The 15,545-nt window shown below is 36.7% G+C and overlaps 1 protein-coding gene across 2 annotated transcripts in view; it reads right to left on the minus strand.

Annotated features, from left to right (window-relative positions):
* Positions 1-15,545, minus strand: part of LOC149083458 (interleukin enhancer-binding factor 2 homolog) — an 80,962-nt gene that overhangs the window by 35,368 nt on the left and 30,049 nt on the right. For both annotated transcript variants that reach the window (XM_089233977.1, XM_089233976.1), the window contains exons 3-6: positions 12,801-12,857; positions 10,317-10,445; positions 9,222-9,324; positions 6,254-6,319 (exon numbers count right to left, since the gene is read on the minus strand). In XM_089233977.1, the coding sequence (XP_089090103.1) occupies positions 6,254-6,319; positions 9,222-9,324; positions 10,317-10,445; positions 12,801-12,857 (355 nt within the window). The remainder of the gene's footprint in view (positions 1-6,253; positions 6,320-9,221; positions 9,325-10,316; positions 10,446-12,800; positions 12,858-15,545) is intronic.

Here is a 15,545-nt window from a genome sequence, read left to right on the forward strand (position 1 = left end):
ATCGCGATCACCATTGGCGTATGCAAAGAAGGTTTAGGGTTCTAACCCCCCCCCCCCCCCCAGAGCCGAGATTATAGGGAAAATTAATATAAAATTATTGCAGGAAAAAAGAACGTAACCCCCCACCCTCGTGAAAATGGCAATACGCCTATGGCAATCACAAGTTTCTATGAGAAAACCATATCGCCTAACCAATTCGTTCTTTTAACTGGTCCATAGGGGAGCTCTATTATATTGCGTAAAATTATATACAAATCACATGATCATATCTCGAAATGTGATAATATTTATCACACACACACACACACAATTATATTTTATTCTTTAGTTTAAATAGACAGTGAAACCTTGATATAACAATATTCTACGGACCAAAAAAAAAATATTGTGGTAGAGAGATTAAAGAGGTAACATTATCCTCACGTGTGATCAAATTTATGCTATTGTCATTTTTTGTATATGGGCATTGTTAATATTATCGGAAAATACGCTTTTATGTATTTATTCGTTACAAAAAATTGTAATTGATTAGTTTATTTATAAAATTCACTTAGATGTGTATTGTCCCTGTACAGAAGCTTACCGCATAGTGCTTTTGTGTGTCGTACACATAGTGCAGCAATACAAATAACGTTAGCTTTCGGTGATCATTTAGTGAAAAATATTGTGGTAGCGATTTAAAAATTCTCCTAAGAATATCGGGTTATAGAGGCGTTTATCATAGTAGATGATGTCTTTGTACTGAGAGTTTAACATTAAGCCAGGCAATTCCAAACAAGATTTGAAAAAAAAAATCATTGTAGATGTATTTATTATCGATTATCGTTGTAGCGATGTTTTGCTGCATATACAAATACCGTATCGTATGCAGGATTTCTCATGGGGGGGGGGGGGGGAAGAAGGGCATTCAACATTTTTTTCTTCCCGAAAGGGGTTTCTTTTTTGAAAAAAGAAAGTACTGAAAAAATACACCATAATCATTTCTCAAGGTTTGCACAAAATTTTTCGGAGGGGGGGGGGGGGGGGGGGGGCCGCGAAAAATCCTGGCCTGGGGGCCCGGCACTAGCATGTGGGGGCCATGGGTTGGGCCTCCGAAAAATAAATTGGCCTGGGGGCCCATGATACTCTTAAGACAGCCCTGTCAACGACATACGGGGTTTATAAATGCAGTTGATACAGAGTTTATGGATGCTGCTGTCAGGGTTACCTATTTTAGAGCAAAAAAAAAGTCGCCACCTTAGCTCCGACTCCTCCCGTAATTTTCAACGAACAAAAACATTGAATTTGCCCCCCACCCGAGGCTCCCGATTTACCATGGCCGAAATACAATATTTTTTTCTGAAGGGGAAACATAATTTTACTGCCCCTTGACTGTGAAATTCGATAATTTTGCAAATAAATTTAATTGCCTTTTCTTAAATATACCATTCCATCAAAAATGCCACTCGAGGCATTGCCCCCCCCCCCTATTGGATCTGATCACGGTATGTAGCAACCCGGGCCGCAAGTATGAACGAAAATTTACTATCGCCCGGGGCCGGTATCCACTTTTTTTAACGGAAAAAGAGTAAACTCGACACCCTTCCTCGTTCAACACCCGTGGAACCAGACCCCGCCCTCTCCTATTGCGGTCATAACAGCGACTCGAGACAAAAACGTTTTAATAACTTTCGAGGTCTAAAAAAGGGATTGTTTTACACAACACCGATATTAAGTCAACAATCCGGCCAGAAGCGGATAAAGGTCGGTTGTTGACGGCCCCGGCCATAAAAAAAAATAATAATATTAGGCCCTTTAAATTAGGGAAAAAAGTGTAAAGTAGGGGTCAGAGGCGTGCTCGGTGTGCCCATCGTTAAATCCGTCTCTTAAGAGCAAAAATGTTGACGTTGTTTACCTTGATTCCAGAAGGCATTCGATAGGGTCCAACATGGCAAACTCTTGAAGCGTTTACACGAGATTGGAATAGGGGGACAACTTGCTGAATTGGATAGAATTGTGGTTAAGAGATAGGTTGCAACGAGTTATGGTGAACGGGGAATTCTCTGGTTGGACAGACGTCACAAGTGGAGTTTCTCAGGGAAGTGTCCTTGGCCCCATACTTTTTTCACTTTTTATCAACAAACTCGATCAGGGTATCGATGGAATTACTAGCAAATTCGCAGATGATGTGAAGCTAATGGGGGTAATCGGGAATGAAAGCAATAGGGAGTTGCTCCAGACAAACTTAAACAAGATTGCAGCATGGGCAAATGAATGGAGCATGACGTTTAGCATAGATAAGTGCATGGTCGCTCATTTTGGTTCGAACAACCCACGGTTCTCTTACGAGTTGAATGGTGTCACTATCCCGGATGCAACTAGAGTCACCAATTTGGGAATTCTCATTGACGAGCAACTTAAGTTTTCTGAACATTGTTCAGCGGTGGTCAAAAAAGCGAATAGAATGCTTGGTCTCATTTTCAAAAAGGTCTCTTCAAATTCTCCTAAAGTCATTCTTCTGCTTTTTCGAGGCTTAGTTCGTCCTGGACTGGAGTATGCTGTAAGGTTTTGGAGACCATACCTACAAAGGGATATAGACTTGGTTGAAGGGGTGCAGAGAAGAGCTACACGTGTCCTTATTGGCACACAGGGCTTGAGTTGTGAAGGGAGACTTCATTTTTTGAATATGATTACTATTAAAATGTACTTTAAAATTTACAACTTAATTACAATTTAAAACTTAAAATTTACTTTTAAAATAATAAATCGAGAAAACAGAAGGCATGGCAATGGATGAATAACTAATAAATACAACGAAATAATAAGACAGTATGATACAACCTGAGCAGTAGATAATAATCCAAATGATGTAAGCTACAGAAGGGAGGAATAATAATCAAAGAGAGAGAGACGCGCTGGAAATGGAACAACGGCTGTTTAGAATTTTTTTAAAACGCGGTGAACAAAAGAAATATCCTGTTTGGTGAAGCCAGCGCCATCTAGTATCACCCAACGAAACCGGAAAAATTGTTAAAAAATACGGCAACCCGGAGAAGCATTATGACGGTCTTGGCGACTTATCGCGACAAAAAGTCGTGGCGGACCATACTGCATCTGTTCCGGCGTCGAAAAAAAAAAATCGCCAACCTGTCCCTTATACCTATATTGGCCACCACTTTCCTTGGCGATTTTTTCCCAACAATGAGTCACCAGAGCCAACATAATAACACTGGGTAGCTGTATCTTTTAAATTTGTAGAATGATCGATTCCACGTGGCACTAGTTCCATTAAACGGAACAGCTTTGGTATAAGGGACACGCCAAATTGGCGACTTTTTTTTCCAACGATAAGTCACCGTCGTTGGCACGCTCTGGTTCAGTGTTGTTCTGCTGGTTTGTCATTGTTCCAGAATGTTCTATGCTATTCAAAACCTGTTCTGAAAAATTCTATAATGATAGCATATTGGCTTGGAAAGAATTTTGTTGCCAATGAGCAACTGTGAGAGGACCAAAGTGCCAAGGTAAAATTTCTGGTGACAGAAAGATTTTCCAATTTCATTTCAACCTCGCTCATGGAATTAGGTAAGAGTACGGAAGTGTCTGGTGTCCCGCTTGCTGTACCGAGACGGGCTTTTTTTGTTCCTTCAAAATTCACGTGCGTGGGGGACACCAAAATGGATACTTGCTGTGAGTAACAGAGTTAATTTTTGAATTCGGTTGCGGTCCTGGTAGTCCCCTATGTGACAACAAATTCAAAATAGCAGTACAACTCAATATTTAGTGACATTCTTGACCAATACTGTTCTTTTCAATCACCTGCATCGGTAACAATTCTTGCCTACAACTGTATGAGGATACAAACACATTATCTACACCAGGGCTTCAGGTCACATAAATGCCAGCTGTCAGGTTACCATGGTAAATAAAAAAATTGACATTGGCATAAAATTATTGGGTATATCAGCATAAATTATGTAACAGCTATCTGCTGCACCAAACACAATAGACAAAAAGTCACCACAGAGGTAACTGACGCTATGGAAGCCGGGGGGAGAAAAAGAATGAAGGCAAAGACAAACATAACCATGCCGAATACCAACAAGCTTAATAACAATAGAAAATATCACTTTCTGGACTAATCAAAACATAAAGTATCGAGATTAAAAATGAAACATTTTCACACTAGAAAGATGGATTACAGGAGTATACCTAGAAAGACGGGATGAGGTCTAAATGACCCCCATAGGTTTTCTTGCAATTTTCGGATACCTTAATGTTTTGAATAATGGTATATCATTTTCAAGACATAGAGTTATAACAAAAAATATAGGGTGAAACCATTGACCTGTTAATATACAGTCGAGTCCCGTTATAGCGAACTCCAAGAGACTGGAGAAATCGTTTCATTACAGCAAAATTCCATTATAAAGGAATTCTAAGGTTTTCTATATTGTTCCTATGTAAACTTATCCAATGGATTAGAAAAGTGTTCGTTAGAACGAGATTTTCGCTATAACAGTATTCTTTAAAACTGGATTCGACTGTATTTTGTTTTTATCTAGCACTCGAGCATTCTGTACAAATCATCTCTCTCGATGCACATTTGCCGCACACTGGTTTTTGCATTGTGTATAAGATTGAAGTGTTTTATTGTCCTTACTTGGCATTTCTGTCGTTTTTTGTTTCCATCAATAGGTGTTTTGCATATTATCGTATTTTGAATTGTAGTTTACAAGTTGAAATAGTCAGCACAGAGTTCTTCACATAACTGCAATATGTAAGTTCGCTGAGTGATTTTTTCCCCTGTCACTTGTCTGTACAAAATCCAAGCAATTATCTCTGACATATCCAAAATATTAGAAAATACATGCATTGGCCATCAACGACTTCTAGTCCTGGTCATGTCGTTTCATCATTTGATCCGCGATGTTGCCTCCATATTTAGTTTTGTTATAGTAGGCAACTGTTTCCGGGGTCTTTTTCCCAGTTTTATCGTTTTCATTGAAACATACATTAGTATGAAATGAACTCAGAAATAGAACATTTTTATTCTTTTTTCCCAGATAGGATGCCAGTGTGATATCAGTTCCAGTTTTGAATACGATTGAGTATAGATCTTGTTTTCCTGTTTTTGCAGTTGGAGGCACTTCAGGACAGTCTTTTCAAAAGGTCTCAAACAAGCTTGTCGATTTCTATTTTAAAAATGCACATAATCTCAGTCAGGGTTGGGTTTTTGCCAGGACAGCAGCAAAAAGTGGGAAAAACAAGGCAAAAATGACAAAAGTATTTAGACCATACCTAAAGAGGGACATCGACTTGGTTGAAGGGGTGCAGAGAAGAGCTGCGCGTGTCCTTATTGGCACACTGGGGTTGAGTTATGAAAAGTGGCTTCATTTTTTAAATATGTTTACATTGGATGAACGCAGGTGTCGAGGAGATATCATCAAAGTGTTCAAAATTTTCAATGGGATGGATAGGATGGACCATGAACTTTTAGTACACCGCCAATCGACTGCTTTTACAAGGAGACACCAGTATTGATCGATAAGGGACAATGCAAGGTTATGGTGTCGCAGGGAATTTTTCTGTAATAGGGTTGTTAATAAATGGAATAGGTTACCCCTGTAGGTAGTAAATTGTAACACAATTGACATGTTTAAAAAGAAATATGATAAACATGTTGGGGTAAATCGAGAATCTATCCATACTTAGTATAAGACAACCATAAGTATTCTTTATGGGCATTGTATAGTATTTTATCCTGTGTATATATTGATTATAATTTTGGTTCATTTTTAATTGGGTTGCTATATTTGTGAAATATATGGCATCTTTTCCTCAGCCACTTCGTTAGGCATTTTGCCTGTTGTGGAGTTATTTCTGCCTGCTCCCTCATTATAATAGCATCACTATATGTTGTTTTTTCCAGACTTTTTTATTTTACTTTCTTGATTGCCAACCCTTTTTATCGGCCACAGAGCTCACCAGGGCATTTCTATGCTCCTTTCTTTGTGGTTCGACTGTAAATGTAAATTTTTTTTATCAATTGTTTAATGCTCTCATTTGTATCAATAATCATACCAGTTTTATAATGGACTGTAATATTTTCATGTAGGGATATAAATTGAAATTGAGTAGAAATTTGGGAGCCTCCTGGAAACTCTGGAAGACTTGGCAGCTATGATCTCACACTATGAAATATTTAAATCCTGGTGACACTCGTTACTTGGCAATGCAGAGTACAGAAAAATAATATGTGATAAATCAAACTTACTTTCCAGTGGATCACTGATTTTCAAATCTTCAATAACTTTGGTACCCAATGCTTGAACAGCTTCAGCTGGAAAAATTAATATTAAGGATATTAAAGGTATACGTTTCAAACTAAACATGTATCGACGTTCATACAAAATCAAATTTTTCTTGTGATGTTCTTGACAAAGCGACATTAAGTCGTCGTTGACAGATGAAACTGCAACTAGATACTTGGTCAGCCGCGGAAAGCATGCATTTCAGAGCTCCCCATGCAATGTAAAAGGAAAAGGGTGAATTTCACAGCTCTCTCTGATCCAGTGTTCAGGCAAAAGGGCCCGCCTGCCTACCACTTACAACCCTACTGATAGACTCAACCTGAAAAGTAAAACGTTCTGAGAAACATGTTCAATGTTGGTAGAAATCATTTTCATGTTGGGTGCTAATTTAAGCCGCAAGATGGTTCAAAATTGATTTTATTCAAACACAAAATTACAAGAATAAAACTATGCATCTCTGTCCAGAACTCAAATCACATGGTTGGCTACAACAAGGCAAAAAACCTCCTTTCCTCTTCAACTATTCTAAAACCCTTGTTCTTAGTCTGCCTTGATCACCACCTACATTTCTAAGAGAAGATTGACCCTGTGACCCTTTCTGAAGCAGTCAGTTCAAATGCTAATGTCCATATGAAGGCAAGCACTTTTATATACTTATGACTTCGATAATGGCTAGGTTATTTCCTGTTTGGCTGTCATGGCTGGGGTAATATTGATTGAATGCTGGTACAACTTTTTTAATGAGTGGTTAGTCTCACTTTAAAAAAACTGTCCTTCAAAATGTATCTGTGTCATGGTGTTGAATAGCTGGTGTAGATTCACGAGGGTCGTTTGATAAGTATGGTAAAAAAAATAGTTTTTTTTTTTTGGGGGAAATTTTTATTTCATTATTCAACATGATCTCCCTCATGGACGGCCGGACCTGACTCAGGCCAAGCTCACAACTGCTGACACTGCCACGAGATGACGACTTATGAAAGGATGATGTCACTCGCTGCTACCATATTAAGGTTTTTAGCAACTGGCTGTTGCGAAAATGAATTTTTTTGGAAAGATAGAAAATTCAACTGCCTTTGCGGGGAATTTAACACGGTGCACACAGGCTCCATGGAAATATTGAGAGATTTGTTGCCTTAGTCTAGTGGTCTAGGAATTTAACCCGGAAAGTGAAAAAACATGGGGTTGTTTCCTAGCAAAGGCAGTTGAATTTTCTCTACAAAAAAATTCACCTTCCCAACAGCCAGTTCTTAAAAACCTTCATTATGGTAGCAGAGAGCGATCATTTCAAAATAGCCTTTGTCTTTGGTGCCATTTCACCATGCTCCATCCATTGCTTTGACATTGTCTCGTGACTTTGGTGTACAGTGGTGAATCCATGTTTTACCCATAGTCAAAAATCAACACTGAAAATCTTCAGGGTTATGGGCCAATATTGACAAATTTTCTTTTTGAAATGTCTTTTGTATTTGCTTTTGATCAATCGCCAGGAATTGTGGTACCCACCTTGAACAAAGCTTTCTCATTTCCAATTTCTCATGGAGAATAATGTGAACCTGTTATATTGAAATACCAACATCAGCTTCTGAAGAACCAACCTTCAATCTGCGAACTTTGATGACGATACCACCCAAACTAGGTGCCCAGGACATTTTTCTTTGGTGGATATAAGGCTCATTTAAACTTGTTGATCCAAAAAATAAATGGTCTTTAATGATGGTGCAGAGTCTCTATGAACTTATTCTAATTCAGCTTTGATTTAGATAGGTAGATAGATTTGATAGATTTTTTAACAACATTTAAAAAACAATTCACTCAAAAGGCACTTATAATTACCCATTTCCAAAGTAACTGCATAATCCGAACTTAAAACAAAGCTTTTTTGTGATAAAACTTGTTGTGACGTGTTTTGAAGAATGATACTGATGTGCAATAAATGTGAAAGACAGAGATTTATGTTACTTAACAAATGACTATTATATTATCATTATCATTAATATTATCATTATATTATATTATTATATAATATATATCATTATATTATCATTATATTATCATTTTGTTCTCCTAAAGTCATTCTTCCGCTTTTTCGAGGCTTAGTTCGTCCTGGACTGGAGTATGCTGTAAGGTTTTGGAGACCATACCTACAGAGGGACATAGACTTGGTTGAAGGGGTGCAGAGAAGAGCTACGCGTGTCCTTATTGGCACACAGGGCTTGAGTTATGAAGAAAGACTTCATTTTTTGAATATGTTTACATTGGATGAACGCAGGTGTCGAGGAGATATGATCGAAGTGTTCAAAATTTTCAATGGGATGGATAGGATGGACCATGAACTTTTAGTACACCGCCAATCGACTGCTTTTACAAGGGGACACCAGTATCGATTGGTGAGGGACAATGCAAGGTTATGGTGTCGCAGGGAATTTTTCTCCAATAGGGTTGTTAATAAATGGAATAGCTTACCCCCGGAGGTAGTAAATTGTAATACAATTGACACGTTTAAAAAGAAATACGATAAACATGTTGGGGTAAATCGAGAAGCTATCCATTCTTAGAATAAGACAACCATAAGTATTCTTTATGGGCATTGTATAATATTTTATCATGTGTAATTGCATTTTTAATTGGGTTGCTGTATTTTTGAAACATATGACAACCATATTTTTATGGGCATCTTTTTATCAGCCACCTCGTTGGGCATTTTGCCTGTTGTGGCGTTGTATTTGTATTTGTATATCAATATCATGAATCAATTATTTTTTATCAGCATTAACATAAATTCTTTCATAATCAGCAAATAACACTGCTGGCTTATTTAATGAAATTATGCACGTTTCTTATTGTCATCACATGTTAGCATTCCCACACTATTGGAATTCAATTGGAGAATTTTCAAATTTAAAAACTAAATACATATATACACACACATACCAGTGGGTAAAGTCTTGAGAATGGCAACAATATCGGCAGTACGGTTCCCAGCCATCATTGTACCTTTTTTAAATGATCCAACTTGTCTAACCTCTTCAATTTGCTGTGGAAAAAGAAGAAATATCAGCATTTACTTTAACACATAAACAATTATTATGTAATATGCACAACCCACAAGACGAGAACCATGTCACCCACAATGCATGCCGCTTCGAGATTTAGAAACCACGATGGTTACAAAATTGTAAGCGACATGATTAATTGGATCTCTATATGTGCATATACAGTGAACTGCTTATATAACAGTATAGTAGAACTTCGATTATCCAAAGGGTGTTCGGAAAAGTGAAAAGTGTGGAAAATTGATTTTGAAACTAACATGATGATGTGAGGAATAAACTGAATTTAAGATGAATTCGTCACACAAAAAAATGACAGCCAAATCTGCTCCCATTTACATGTTTGTTTGGTTGACAATCATTTATAACTGCATACACTGTACCCAGATCCGCTCCCTACTTACATCTATAGCTCACAGGTATGGTATGTACAATTCTTTGGAAGCAAATTATTGTACAATAGAGCGAAGCTATTGAGTTGGGAAAAGAATATTCAAGCAGTGCCATCTTAACACATGGGCCCGGCGACCTCAAGAGAAGAGGGGCCTCACAAAAATGAGAAAAAAATAAAAGTTTTAGAGAATTCGCCAGGTAGGGCCTCAGTACAATAACTTGGCCCAGGGGCTCATGATGCTCTTAAGACGGCACTGGATTCAAGTTCCAAGAAAATACCAACTGTTGAGCACTATTGACTATAGAAAACTGAAAATGAGTTAGGTTGAAAAGGTGTTCAATTGACTGAGCTGTTCAGAATATTGATGTTCAGATAAACCAGGTTCTACTGTACTTAAGGGATTGGAGAAATGCTCGTTATAAAAGAGATAGTGTTACAGTTGAAATATATTAACATGATGAGAAATGCACCAGAATCCGAGAATAATATCATTATATAGGATTTTCACTTCACACAAAAGCAGGAAAAACATTTGCACACACTCAATACTACTAGCGATAAATAAATGCACACAGTACTCACACAGGCATCAAAATTTCCAGGGGCTAAAGCAAGATTATCCAATACAGTTTGGATTTTGGTGACCAGATTCAACAATGCTGTTTGTTCATTGGGAGGAGATGATAAATCCTGATTCCTCTTCAGGAGGGCCTGAAAAAAATTAATTAAAAAATATGTAAATTAACGAGGAATGAATATGATTATTAGTTGTAACCCAGGTTCTATTCTGACGAATCCTTCCATAAGTGCAAAAAAATAAATAAATAACTGGAAATGAAATTGAAATATATATTTTTAGAATAATTCAGTTGGGGAACGAATCAATTACTTCATAAAGAAGCTGTTCGATTTTGTAATCCATTTGTAGTATACTGCATGACAACGTATCAGTTGACTGTGAAACCTGCATATGAAAAAAATATAGTTCTAGAAGAGTTGCTTGTGCTGTGTCAGAAATTCCCCCACTGGATTCACTTTTAGATGCATGGTGATACAGTGAAAAATGGGTAATTGCTTTGAATTTAAATCAGAAGATATTATTGAAAGAGCTAAGATTTTTTTAAAGAAATGGAAAATCAATCAGAAGGGAATCATATAAATCAATCTATTAGTAAATTTATAAATGTGTGCCTCTAGCTTTTAATTACTATGGATCTTGCTTATAACATTTTTCAAAAAACTTTCATAAAAAAACGTAAGCAGAAAAACACTTTAAACAGGAAATCTTAATGAGAATTATTTAGAGTTGGGATGACGAAAATAAGTTGTACTAAGTAGAAAAACGTTCTAAATGGGAACGTTATAAGTGGGATCGACTATATATTGGTTTTAGATTTATTACATGTGCTAAATTCCACACATGAAATCCTCAGAGGCTTTCCCTACTAGTAGATATTGAAAGTAAATTAACCTTTGGATGGAACATGTTTTTAAGAATGAATCATTTATTTGATTCACAGAAATACCTCCTCCTACCCAGAACATGGCCCGCCACTCTATCTCAACGAAGAGATATAAGCAGGTAATCAAAGACCTGGGGCATGCAGTAAAAAATTCATAGAGAAACCAGTGAATTATGGGAAGGGGGGGGGCATACTTTTTTTTCAAGATAATTTTCTTCGACAGGGACCCACTTTTACTCGAAAGTTACCCACATTTTTTGAATACCCTGGGTCCCGGGAGCTAGGTAAATTAGAGTACAGCTGCATCTCTTTGCATCGCTGGCATCATGACTAGCTGCAAACTTTTTAGAATACATGTGCATAGCTGCCAACTTTTGAAAATGAAAATTCGGGAGATTTCGCGCACACCCGTATTTTATGCTAAAACCACTCCCTAATAAATACAATAGGGATTTTTCCAAATAAAATAGGGATTTTCCAAATATAAAAGTTAGAGCGTAGGGAATAAAATACCTACTCAAAAACTGAAGTCAAATTAAAATAGGGATTTTACACACATGGAAGTTAAACCCTTGGGAATAAAATTCCTACGCAAAAAACAAGTGAAATTGGAGGCCAAAACTTCAATGATGTAAAAATAAATATTCTGCGTTAATATAAAAAAATATGTTTTTGCTTATCAGTATTCGTGTTTTGTTATATCGCACGTTATAACAAAAGAAATTTTGACCACATGCGCGTGACTATAATCTTCAATAATTATCCAGGACTATTGGCTGCTAAGTCATTTCCCTGCACGATAAGACAAACAACTTTCTTGTTACCATCAGAGGGTTTGTAAAACTTCCTTAAAAAGGGAATTTCCCCATTTACGACGTGTGACGTCATTTCGAAAGGGAAAAAAAGATGCCCCACAAGAAATTCCTTAGGGATTGTTTTCATAAGCGGGGATTTTTTTTAATGAAGTAGGGAATTTTAAGGGACAATTAGGGATTTTTGTGATTTTCGTAAAAAATTCGGGAGATTTAAGAACTTTTCGGGATGTCGAGCGATGAAGGTAAAATTCTGGAGATTCCCGAAAAATTCGGGAGACTTGGCAGCTATGCATGTGAATCCAAATTTTACACTGAAACCATACACAAACAAATATAAAAGGGATTTTTCGAAGGATTTTTCATAGTCAATTTCACTTACAACATTCCCGCTTATAATGTTTTCCCACTTGGAACAATTTATTTTAGTGGTCTTAACTCTAATTCTTGAAATTTCCTGCTTACAGCATTTTCATGGTCGTTTTTTGAAAAGCATTATAAGCAGGATCCACTCTAAATTCTCTTTAGGAATATTTTCCCCCTAACGGTAAGGATATTTTTCAATCCTGGTTAAAATCCAAAAAGTAGAAGCATTTTCAACGAGTTTGAGTTTCTTGCTTGTGTTTTGCTTTTGCTCTGCTCTTTAATACCAAGAAACCTGGAAAACTTTTCTAATTTTACATTTCACCTCAAAGATGTGAATAACATAGAAAAGTTTTCAAACACAAGTGTTCAAAAGCACATAAAATATTTTTGATGCATAAAATATATCTGAATAATTTATTATTTACCTGGGTGATCATGTTATCGTCAGGCAATGGCTTCACACGAGGGAAATACGACTCGCACTGAAAAATGACACAAAAAATTTTTAATTATAACTGTTTTAAAAATGATTGAATTTTGTCACTCCTTGCTGAAAAAGTTCCAGGAAGACAAACACAAAACCAATTTTATCAATGTAATAATGGATCAGTATGAGACATAACATTGAAGAGCTAGTACTCTAAAATAAAACATTAAAAAGGAACATAACTTCAACCCAGACAACTATAGAAACAGTGAGACACTCAGGCCCTGTTGCAAAATATAACATAAGCACTTGAGACCGCAAGGAGAAACTGTGTGTGTGTGTGTGATAGCTCAGACACAACAATAATTTCTTAATATATTGGAGATTATATTGACTTTTATTACATTAATTTTCCTATCATCTCCTTCTAGAAGAGAGACTTGACATAAAAAGATGGCCATAAGAGGTTATTGCACAATGAACCAGTAATGGCCATCTCTTTGGCCACTGCATACGCTAGTTTGTTTAGGCACCGACAGTTGTGGGCATACAATGTAAATACTCCAGTAATGGTAACTTCTTTGGCCACCACATCTGCTAGTTTCTTTCCCTGGATATTTTTGTGGACTTAAACCCATACAATACACTCAGGCAACTTCAAGAGTTCACCATGTTGGACCCGATCGAATGCCTTCTGGAAATCAAGGTAAACAACATCTACATTTTTGCTCTTACCCAAAGACTTAGTCACTAGATCATAGAAACAAAGGAGGTTAGTTACACATGACTTCCCCTTCCTGAACCCATGCTGATTATCCGACAATACATTATTCTCGTCTATCCATTTCACAAACTGCCTTTTGATAGTAATTTCCAAAATTTTCAAGAGGGAGCTCGTCAAACTAACTGGAAGATAATTGGACACAGCTTCTCTACTACCCTTCTTAAATATCGGAACAACATTAGCAAGTTTCCAATCTCTTGGGACGATACCCTCAGCAACACTACTCCTGTATATCTGTGTGACTGGCCCTAACAATTCATTAGCACATTCCCTGAGGACCCTGGGATATATATCATCTGGTCCTGGTGCTTTGCTCGCACATACATTTTTTAGAAGATTTAGGACCTTCACATCTTCCACTTGAATATCGTTGAGGATTTTATTTCCCCATGCAACACCCGTATATTGAATATCATTATCTCCATTAAAAACCGACGCAAAAAAGTCATTGAAAGCACTACACATGTCAACATTGCTCTGTAACCTAGAGCCTCCTATCGAGAGGGGGCCAACCGTCCCCTTACATCTATTATTGATGTATTGAAAAAATTATTTTGGGTCAGAGCCAATGTTATCTGCCAACCTAGATTCAACTTCCTTTTTACTATCCCTTATCGCTTTCTTCAACACTCTTCTTTTACATGGTTCGTACTCTTCCAAAGAAAAAAAACTCGAGGACTATTCAAGCACTTTTCAAGGTAAAACTTAAAAATTCAAGGACTTTTTTTTACAAAAGCATATTTTTCACATGAATAGGCGCATATTTAACTTTGATTAAAACTTTCAGAGATTACATTTCTACCTACTTTATTTCACAATATTTTTCTCATAAAATAGGCCACATACACATATATATCATACAAAACATATGACACATTGAATAACACAGTTCGTGCCTGTCAATTTCCTCATTGAAACGTAGTTTAGTCTCTAAATATTGCAATTAATTTCATTTTAAAGACTAAAAAAAAGAACTCTTCTAAAGATAGAAAAAGATTAAATTATTTCTTTCATTAATTCTGAATTTATTTATTTCATTATTGCTGGAATAATTTTTTTCATTAATTCTGGAATTTTTTCATCAATTCTGGAATTTTTTCATCAATTCTGGAATTATTTCTTTCAACAATTCTGGAATTATTTCTTTCAACAATTCTGGAATTATTTCTTTCAACAATTCTGGAATAATTTTTCATTACTTTTGGAATAATTGCTTTCATCAATTCTGGATTTGTTTCTTTCGCTAATGCTGAATTCTTTTATTGATTCTAAAATTATTTCATTAATTCTGGAATTATTGCTTTATTAATTTTGGAATTATCTCTCATTAATTCTGTAATTTTTTCTTTCATTAATTTTGGAATCATATCATCGATACTAAAATTATTTCTTCCATTTATTGTTTTAAACTCCTTTAAACAACTATAGATGCCATTCGAAAATAACGGAGATGCGCCGACATTCAATGCGTCACGTGATCTTCCCAGTAATTATGTAGACCACTGACGTCATACCAGCGCCGGTACTAGAACGCGGGAGGTGGGCAACTGCCCCGGGTGGCAATTTTTAGGTGAACACCGTTATAAAACTATCGAATTCCGAATTGGTGGGGGCGGCAAGACAATACAAAAATCCTAGTTATGGCCCTGCGTCATACTCCCGCCAGTAATATAAGCTCAATTGATTTAAGCGCCGATTCACCCATTGAAGTACAGCTTGCATTTGGCGACATTTTTGTCTGGCACACTCAGCAACTAATCTTGATAGAAGGGATTTTTCAGCCACACAAGTAATTGAAAGTACACACACTTGTTACTCATTTTTTGTTTTCTTTCTTTAAAGAACCTTATACAACCTTAGACAGCATGGGCGGAGATACGAGGGGGGGATGTGAAGTTGACTGATCTAATGTATATATGCATATATGAATTGACATCATCATCGTGTCCCCCCCCCCCC

The sequence above is a fragment of the Pholcus phalangioides genome, unplaced genomic scaffold (assembly GCF_987345545.1).
Source record: "Pholcus phalangioides strain wild (caught in Gottingen) unplaced genomic scaffold, Ppha-v1.0 ptg000008l_1, whole genome shotgun sequence".
Lineage (NCBI taxonomy): Eukaryota > Metazoa > Arthropoda > Arachnida > Araneae > Pholcidae > Pholcus > Pholcus phalangioides.